At 43.9% G+C, this 9,996-nt stretch overlaps 1 protein-coding gene across 1 annotated transcript; it reads right to left on the minus strand.

The window, feature by feature from the left end:
- Positions 1-281: 281 nt before the first annotated feature.
- On the minus strand, positions 282-3,679 carry LOC119346478 (beta-glucosidase BoGH3B-like). Its single transcript, XM_037615836.1, has 8 exons — positions 3,226-3,679; positions 2,999-3,089; positions 2,752-2,900; positions 2,423-2,666; positions 2,223-2,327; positions 1,962-2,144; positions 1,635-1,836; positions 282-1,014 (listed from the first exon to the last, which is right to left on the minus strand). Exons 1-8 carry the CDS (start codon positions 3,597-3,599, stop codon positions 518-520), a joined length of 1,845 nt encoding a protein of 614 aa, XP_037471733.1. The 5' UTR covers positions 3,600-3,679; the 3' UTR covers positions 282-517.
- Positions 3,680-9,996: the final 6,317 nt, after the last annotated feature.

Consider the following 9,996-nt stretch of genomic DNA (forward strand, 5'->3'; position numbering starts at 1 on the left):
TGATTATTCTATGGACAACATCAGCAGTCCAGTCTCCAAATATCACGCTGAACTTTCCTCCGACGATATACTGACACAGCAAGTTGACAAGAATCAACCAATTCTCTTTTGCAGCTAAATGTTCAGCAACATTCAGAATGAAAATTATTTCTGATCAGCCTATTGTAGCTTCCTTTGGTGCAAAAATAGCAACAGCAAACCAAAACCAATCAGTCAAGTAAATAGGTTCGACAAAACCGAAGGAAAATCAAGTAATATTTATCATTTGGTAATTGAAGGAATAACTCATATATAAGAATATAAGAAATTAGGGCGTGTACACCTTACATACACCATAATTTGGAACAAGACATAAATTCTCTTTTACATAACCCAGTACCATAATTTGCAACAAGAGTACAAGACATTAATTCTCTTTTACACAACCCATTATTTGCAGCAAGACATTTTTCTCTTTTACAACATATATGTAACATTATTGTAATGATTCAAATTTATAACCAGATCAATGATGAAGTTATGCTAAACCTTCATCACTTCTGAACATTTTCAACCCATATCCAAAAGGGAACAAGGGATCATAGTTAGCATCTCCAACATTTATAGGCAGTTGATCAGAAGACCTAAACCACGATACAGGCAATGTACCCACGAAATCATGATCTCCAAAGAGGCAATCAGTAATTCCCATGCCCTCACTTCCAGGTAGCCAGGCAGCAACTAGAGCATCTATCTTCTCCAGAACTTGTGGTTCAATAACCAAGGGCCTTCCAGATACAACAACCACTAGAGTAGGGACTTTACTAGCAACACGAGTAATCAGGTCTGAACCATTAAATGGGATACTAAGGTCAGTTCTATCTCCCAACCTTTCAGCATAAGGAACCTCACCAACCGCAACAATAGCATAAGAAAATTCTCCGCTTTCAATAATAGCCACTGTTGGGCATTCTTCATACACAACTTCAGTTTCCACACCGACGGATTCTTGTATGGCCTCCAATATACTTGTACCTGTTGGTTTAGATAGCATAAATAGATGTTTCTTAACAAATATGGTCCAGGGTGCAGATTTTATGCTGCTTGTACTGATGAAACTAAAACTCTCTTTTTATATAAATAGAATAAATAAATTTAATAAAAAGCGGTGATGCATGGCTCAAAAAAGGAGCCATTGTGGCTGAACATAATTTCCCCCAGAATTGGTTAGTTCAGTAATGATTGGCTAGTCACTGTTCATGGTAGCTTGCACTGTGGAAACTCTAAGCAGTTGTTTGGCTCTCAAATGGTAAAGTAGTATCCAAGTGTCTCTTTTATTTATTTTTTGACTTTCAGTACAAACCAGGGAATGCCTTTATAGTCTAAAAATAAACAACCATAATTAATACTTGAACAGTCCACTGCAAACATCTTATATTTTAACTTAGAAGCAATAATTTCACATCTATAGGCAGCATGGCAGTTAAAAATATGGCATAACTACTTAATGGTTGGAATCTCCAAGGAGCGGACACACAAAAAAAAAAGAATTTCTGAGGATGAGCAGTTTCTTCAGTACCAAGGCATTGGTAAGTGGTTCCTCAAACAAATAAAATCATCCCGACATATTCCTGCAAAGCTGAGTTTTTGCTTACCAAGGGTTATCTTTCCACTGTCTCCATGCCAAGCTATTGTCCACCCACCGCACTGATATCCAATATTGTCAGCATGTGTCCCTGCAACGAGTATTCTTTTTGCATTTTTTGCCAATGGAAGGAAAGTTTCACTCTGCTTCTTGCCATTTTTCAGAAGTACCAAAGACTTTCGTACAGCCTCACGTGCCAGCAGCCGATGCTCCTGAAAGGTAAACAATTTAGCACATTGTATATGGTCACCAATATGTGAGACGATAGAAACAGAAGAACAAATCTAACAATTTCACAGTAACAGCGGAAACATAGGTATGCGAACATGCATGCTACCTTACAACCAACTACATCTAGTAGAGACGGATCTGAAAATGGATGCTCAAACACTCCAGATATGAACTTAACCCTTAGAATCCTCTCAACAGCATCATCAATCCGTGACATTGATATCTCCCCTGTCTCCACCAAGAACACAAGATCTTCCAAGAATTTCTCAAATCTGTGAGGTATCATAATCTGTATAGACTGATCAGCAAATGCAAAAGAACCAGTTGCTTTAGAATATATCTTAAATGACTACTTGATAACCAATACCATATCCATTCCAGCATTAACTGATTGCGCGACGCAATAGCGATAATCAGACCCTCGAGGCTCACAAAGCCTGTCAATACCCTCCCAGTCTGACACCACAAACCCCTGAAACACATGATGTCATGTTCACAAAATCATTGTTACTATTCAGAGCCGAGGTTTGCATGAATACACCAATCAAACACCATAGGCTCTACTACCTCGAAGCCTAACTTGCCCTTTAGAACATCTGTGAGCAAATGACGGCTGGCATGTAACGGCTCCCCATTCCATTGAGAGTAGGATGCCATGACTGTCGCCACCCCTTGAGCTATACAATCAGGGTATGGTTTCGTGTGGATCCTCTCCAAATCTTCTGGTGAGCAAATGGCATTCCCCTCGTTGATACCCTTGTCAGTGCCACCATCCCCTACGAAATGCTTGGCACAAGCAAGCACATTGTCCCTGCAAATCACACATAAACATTTCAACAAACGGGCTGTGGGCACCATACGGAAATTACACTACTAAATCTTGCCACTGGAATTACCTAACCGAAGCGAGGAATGGGTAACCGTGAGGGTGGTCTGCTGGTGGCTGGCCCTGCAGGCCGGTGACAATCGTGGTCAACGAGCGCACGATCTCCGGGTCCTCGCTGTAGCTCTCGTAGCATCTCCCCCACCTCGGATCCCTACAAACCTGTACACCGCCCACCAGACCAAACGCACGTCAAGGAGACCCAAAACAGACACCAACAATCAATTCGGATGCCTTTTTTTCTTTTGAATTTTACTCACGGCGACGCAGGGTGCAAAGGCCCAGTGGATGCCGGTGGCGCGGACCTCGAGCGCCGTCGCCTCGCCGATCTTCCGCACGAGCTCCGCATCCCTGGAAGGAAGGAAGTCAACGGGGTGCGGTTCGTGAACTCCTTTTTTTATCCAAAGGAGGCCTAAAACAGAGCGCGGCGAGTGCGGCGGCGTGGTCAACGGGCGTCATATATAGCGAGAGGTGAGTGAGTGGGTACCTGGAGGCTCCGAGGCCGACGTTGTGGGGGAATACGGTGGCGCCGAAGACGTTGTTGTGGCCGTGGACGGCGTCGGTGCCGTAGAGGATGGGAACGGCGAGGCGGGAGGAGAGGGCGAGGCGCTGCATGTCGTCGACCATGCGTGCCCAGTCGGCCGGGGAGGCGCGGTCGCGGGGCGCGCTGCCGCCGGCGTTGAGGACGCTGCCGGCGGCGAGCTCCGCGAGGGCGCGGGGCGACACGACGGTGCGCTCGATCTGGGCCATCTGGGCCGCCTTCTCCCGCAGCGTCATGCGGCCCAGCAGGTCGCGGACCCGAGCCTCCACCGGCGCCGACGCGTCCTTGTACAGCGGCCGCTCGCCTTGCGCCGCCGCCATGCGGACAAGCAGAGGCGAGAGTGGACTGTGGGAGAAGGGGAGATAGATCGGGCTTGCGAGGAAAACGAGGCTCACTGTCTCACTGTCCGTCTCTCACTCGCGCCACTTACAGATAACAGGTTTCAAATACACAGGCCTTTCCAGGAGAGAATATTTGGCGGAAACCAAGTTGCAATGATAATGTTGCTAAAAAAATGGCAATGATAATACAAAGACCACGTTCGAAAGTTTTAAAAAAGTTGTGTTAAGAGGGTGATATTCAATTAGCATGTGAAATCTCAAGTTCAAACACAAATTCATTACAAGAGATATGAAAAAAAAACACAATGAATAATGACATTTACTGTTCTCCCTCCGCCCCACAATATAAGATCATTTCTCGAGCTAACATTAAATTTGTTTTGTTATCAACCGCAAAAAAAAAAACATTACGTTTGTTATGTTAACACATGTTTGAACTTGGAATTTCATGTGTTAATAGAATAACACCTTCTTAGCATACTATTTTTTCTAGAATTTTTTGAAACTTAAAAAATAGTTTTCATTTATTTTTACCGCAACTTGTTTCCATATGATATTCTCTCGTGTGTGTGGTGTGCTGGCCTGAGTCCGGCGCCGAATTTTTCCATTTTGAATAAAAATGTGAATAAGCATGGCAAGCAAACTCTTTTTTTAATGGTCACAAAGAGTAAATCCGTATGCGGATATTTTTTACTTTGTAGTTGCCTATGAGGCAGCCTAAGAGATGTTCAAATGAACCAGAGCTCACGTGGATTACAGAAGAAAAGACAAAAGAAACACACATGCGCGCACGCACGCACACGCGCACAAAGGGGGGAAAACAAGGGGTCACTCTGAGAACCTTCAAAGACAGTTGATTCACGAGAAAAATCCATCACGACCCAAGCACAACGACCAGAAGGTAGAGCCAACGGGACATGATAGCAGGAGAGACACCCTAGCAGGAAGCATCGTCGGTGTAAATCAAACGGACGATCAACCGAGAGCCAACCACGACGCTGCATCGCTGGTGTAATCAAACTGCTTCGGTCTGCCGAGACCCAACTGGACACTCCTTCGTCGACGTATCGAAAGGCAACACGCTCAGAGACTACACTACCTCACGACACCACATGTGTCACTGGTGTGACTGAAAGGTCATGCGCGGTCGAGACGACACCACGACGCATGTGCGCCACCGGCGGGAGACGACATCGCAAAGTAGAGGCACGCCTATAGAGCACTCCCGCATGGAGCACCCTCACCACACATGGGAGTCGCCTCCGTAGTCAAAAGGAATAGCTCCACCAAAGGCAACCCCAACCCCACATGGATCAGATGTAACCAAAGGGTGGGCTAACTGAGAGCACGCGGATAGACCATTGATCAGAAACGCCATAGAGCTTGACATGGATCCGACGCACGAGCCTAGCAACAGACGAGGATCCTCCACCACCACTACCACGGCTTGCCCCGCATCGGAAAGAAGACCGCCCCCATGGCTGCCATCTGCCGAACCACGAGGCTCACCAGCACAGACGGAACATCATCCTCCACTGATAACAAGACACTGATCGCTCGATGATACGTAATTTTTGCTTGTTTCATGCTACTGTTATATCATAATTGCATAATATCACCATCATTTTTTATTATTTTTCTAGACTAACATATTAATTCAGTGCCCAAAGCCAGTTAATATTTTCTGACTTTTTAACTATTTTAGAAAATCATTTTTTGGGGGCAGAAGAAAAGGAAAAATTACACCTATAAGTTTCATATCAGGAAGCTTTGAAAGGGCACCGGAGCCACGCAAGGCATCTTTGATTACCTTTGATCCGGTTTTGGAGTAGATAGTTTTCTTTTTACCTGGAGCAACCCTAGGTTATCGAACCCGTGAAAAGTGATGTCTTAGCCAGTTTTTTCTGAAAGATCCGGGGTTGTCGGCTTCATTGATTTAGGAGAGAGCAAGCAGGAAAACATGGGTGATCAAGTGATCATGGTTACAAGACACGGGAGCAGCGACTGAAAAAGAAGAGAAAAGGAGGATATAGCCCATTGGCTGTTATCTCGCTATAATTTCCTCGAAAGGGGGCTATAGGCATCGTGCTCCTGCTAGTCGCCACAGTTCCAGTGTGCCCCTGATGGTGCGCTAGACGTCTTCAGTTTGTGGCAGCTTGCCTCTGAATGTGCTCGCATTTCTCTCCTTCCAAAGCTCCCAGGTAATCAACAACATCATCGACTTGAAACCCTTTCTGAAGCTTGGAGGCGTCACAGCAGTTAGCCTTTCCCAGTGCCTAAGGGAGCTGTGGTGCGTTTCCCACTTCTCCTTCATTGCTGCACAGCCGACCCTTGAGGACTCCTCCTGCCAGATCGAGCAGGAGAAGGGGTAGTCCGAGAAGAGGTGTGTTGAGCTTTCCAGGTTTCTGTTGCAGAGAGCGCAAAAGCACCCGTTCAGCCACCCACGCCATTGCAGACGATCATTGCACCATAACCTGTCATGGTGAAGCAGCCAGACAAAGATTTTCACAGTGTCTGGGGCAAGCCTTCCATACCGCTGCTTTGATTCCTGAAGATTGGGCTCCAATATGTTGGAGTTTGATTTCTGCAATACTTGTTACTAAAAGAGTTGCAGTTTCCCTGGCCAAATCACACATTTTGTAAGAAGACACAATAATAAAGGAATGGGCCATGGCTTAAGGTTTTACCTGCAGCCATATAGTCGCGCTCGGAATCCTACCAAAATAAACAATATGGCACTAGTAAACACCGCCATATATGTAGTTAACATGTTTATATGGAGAGTGAAGTGCATTGTAGGTCCTTAAACTATTTCAGGGGTGTCACATAGGTCCTCGAACTATGAAAATCGTCATTCAGGTCCTCGAAGTACAGTAAGTGTGTCATCCAGGTCCAAAATCTCACTAACCGCCTCTAGATGGTCAGCTGGCATGGTGAACAGTGCGAAAAATAAAACAAAAAATCTGATAATCTTTGGCATCGAAGATACCACTGGTGCGTGAATAGTAAAAATGTTCATTAATTCAAAAAAATGTTCGCGATTATGCGAAAATATTGGCGACTTTAAAAAAGTTCACAAACTATAAATTTGAAAATATGTTCGCGAACCACAAACATTGTTCGTGGGTATGGAAAAAAATGTTCGCGAACCACAAATATTGTTCATGGGTATGGAAAAAACTGTTCGCGAACCACAAAAAATTGTGACTTTAAAAAATGTTAGTGAACTTTTTATTAAAGTCACGAATATTTTTTTCCAAATTCATCGTTCGCGAATATTTTATTAAAGTCACGAATATTTTTTCCAAATTCATCGTTCGTGAACATTTTTTTTAAGCCGTGAATATTTTTTCCAAATTCATCGTTCGCGAATTTTTTTTAAACTCGCGAATTTTTTTCCAAATTCATCGTTCGCGAACATTTTTTTGAAGTCGTGAATATTTTTCCAAATTCATCGTTCCCGAACTTTTTTTAAAGTCGTGAATATTTTTTTAAAGTCGCGAATATTTTTTCCAAATTCATCATTCGCGAACATTTTATTAAGTCACAAATATTTTTTTCCAAATTCATCGTTCGCGAACTTTTTTTGAATTAATGAACTGTTCACGCGCCAGGGTATCTTCGATGACAGAGGATCTCAGTTTTTCGATATTTTTTTATATTTATTGTTTATCGTGCGCACAGGAATTCAGGACTGTTTGCCACGCATTGTTATGATTACTGTTTACGTGTCAGCTGGCCAGTTAGAGCCTGTCAGGGAGATTTTGGACCTAAATGACACACTTACTGCACTTCGAGGACCTGGATGACGATTTTCATAGTTCGAGGACCTACGTGACATCTCTGGAATAGTTTAAGGACCTACAGTACACTTCACTCTTATATGGAAGATGCGTCCAAATAACCCCACGACCAATTGTCGCCACATTGAGATTCTATTGTCCAGCCGAGGCCCTTGTCGTTCTGTGGTGTCATCTCATATATAAATGAATAATCATACCAACGCATTTGCTGTTGAATGACCGCCGCTTATGTACTCAGAGAATAGGTTCCAGCTATCGTACTAAGCTTACTATCAACAAACTCTTTTTTACAACGCAACAAGCATTAGCTTGAGCATATATAAATTGATAATACCATGCATGGATATTAACATCTGGAATCTTTCAAAGCGATAGCTGGATATCACCAAAAAACTCAAAAAGAAGTCCCGTTGGATCTCATGAAAGTACCAACTACGGTATGCAGAATATAAGGAGAAAGTGCAACTGTAAACCATTGACCATCCGTAGCGCTTTGTGAAGCTTATTCCAAATGTATTTACATACAAAGAAATGGAGGGCCCACTCACAAGAAAAAAGGAAATGAAATGGAGGGCCTTTTGCATTTGCGAAAAATGGTCTTTTGCATATGCTTGTTTTTTTATCAAAAAAAAAAGGCTATACAAAATGCGGTGCTCAGGAATCCCAACAAGTTGCATCGTTTTGATTCCATTTTTCCTTTGATATAGGACAACCATTTTCCACAGCAACGCACCAAACAAGAAAGAGGAGATTTCCAAAAAAAAATTCTGGACTACACTACACATGTGTTATGTGTGGCTTACCTACTCTGGAAACAAGAGATCATCTTTTTCTTGTGTACTTCTGTATCTTTTTTGTCTCGGTCAGTGTTCGCACACGAACACGTCACGTGTACCCTCGACGCCGGGGGTGATGCACCACAGCTCACGTCGAAGGAGTCTCACCGGAAGCGCGATTCGCAAGTCGACCGGTGAGAGCTTTTGAGGACCCGAAACCCTACACTCCCGGGAGGGACCCCGTCGGGGAGTGCAGCGGCTATGGGCTGCCCTAGGTCGGTCAAGCCGCCCCTAGAGCCTCGCGGTCCGCAGCTCTCCAACACGAAGAACAACGAAGGACGAGGGAGCAAGAACGAGGGAGGGACAAGACGTAGATGAAAAAGCTGTAGATGTGTTTGCGATTGTGTGTTGTTCAATCGGCCGTCACCCCCAACATATATAAGAGGCGGCTGGACTTCCCGTACAAGAAAAAGATTCATCTAGGCTTTACTGACAATAAAATTGCATCAATTCACGTTCAAAACCCTAGTCAAATTCGGACTGGTTTTATCCGAACTTTCCAAAACGGTTCGGTTTACAACCTGGCTGCACCTTGCGGGTCATGTTTGAGGCAGTAAACGACCTCGGATGGAAACGAGTCCAAAAGTAATCTTGACCGTTTCGAGGAGACGAAAAACTTTCTTGTTGAACGATTTTTTATCAGAGGTCATCTTGAGGGTCAAATAGCTCGCGCAAAACGGACTGTGACGCAAAACATCCGTCACTCGCGCCACCCATCAGACATGGCGTCTCGTGGGGCGCGCCACACTTTGCCTCCTGGCAGGGCTACATTCCGATGGCTCTAACTTTTGCATACGAACTCGGATTTGAACGATTTTTATATCAAAATCGATCGTTTCAACGAGACGAAGACAATCCATGTAGATCATTTTTCCATACGAGGCTGTCTTGAGGGCGTAATGAGCCGAATAGTGTTTTGAATACAAAATCTCAGTATTTCAAACACAACTTCGGCCTTCGAGATGAGATCGGATGGCGATGACCCAAACTTCAAAGATGTTTATATCGACGAACTTTTTTATGTAGATCACTTCTTCATTTGAGGACATATTAATTAAGTTCTTGACCGTGCCAAAATCTGGTGTCAACACATGCCCCCCTGTTTTTCGGCACAGCTAGCGTGCCGAAAAATAACTTGTACCATGTTTGTTCTCAGGACGATGTCAACACTCCATCGGCCATCTACAGTTTCTTAGGGCGATAATTATATATCGGCCATGTTTATGCTAAGGGCGATAGTTATTTATCGGCCATGTCTTTCTTAGGATGATAGTGAATATATCGGCCATTGCCTATCTAGGCTTTTTGCCACACACTTGGGTGATATTTCTTTAAATATTTGCCATTGAGAGCTCGAGGTAATAATATGCCTTGTACGAATTCCACCAAATATGAGTTTCCGGGAACCACTCTTGTAATCTTAAAAGGACCTTCCCAACTTGGAGACCACTTCCCGAATTTTCTATCTTTTGAACCAATTGGTAGAATCACCTTCCACACAAGATCGCCAACTTAAAAATTCTTCAACTTGACCTTCTTATTGTAAGCTCTTGCCACCCTCAACTTATCTCTCTCTATGGCATTCAAAGCAGACAAACGTTTATCGGCGACTTCATCAATATTGTCCATCATCAAGTTATAGAAGTCCACCACCGATAAATCATTTTGTTTGGCTATTCTCAAAGCATTCAAATTCACTTCCACTGGTAAAACGGCCTCCTGACCATATACGAGCTC

The sequence above is a fragment of the Triticum dicoccoides genome, chromosome 1B, assembly GCF_002162155.2.
Source record: "Triticum dicoccoides isolate Atlit2015 ecotype Zavitan chromosome 1B, WEW_v2.0, whole genome shotgun sequence".
Lineage (NCBI taxonomy): Eukaryota > Viridiplantae > Streptophyta > Magnoliopsida > Poales > Poaceae > Triticum > Triticum dicoccoides.

Excerpts from the sequence above, each read along its gene's own strand:
- LOC119346478 (XM_037615836.1), bottom strand. The coding sequence starts at position 3,599 with ATGGCGGCGGCGCAAGGCGAGCGGCCGCTGTACAAGGACGCGTCGGCG. Across the intron at positions 3,090-3,225 it reads GTCGGCCTCGGAGCCTCCAG|GGATGCGGAGCTCGTGCGGA; the intron begins GTACCCACTCAC and ends CCTTCCTTCCAG. Across the intron at positions 1,837-1,961 it reads TAGATGTAGTTGGTTGTAAG|GAGCATCGGCTGCTGGCACG; the intron begins GTAGCATGCATG and ends TTTACCTTTCAG.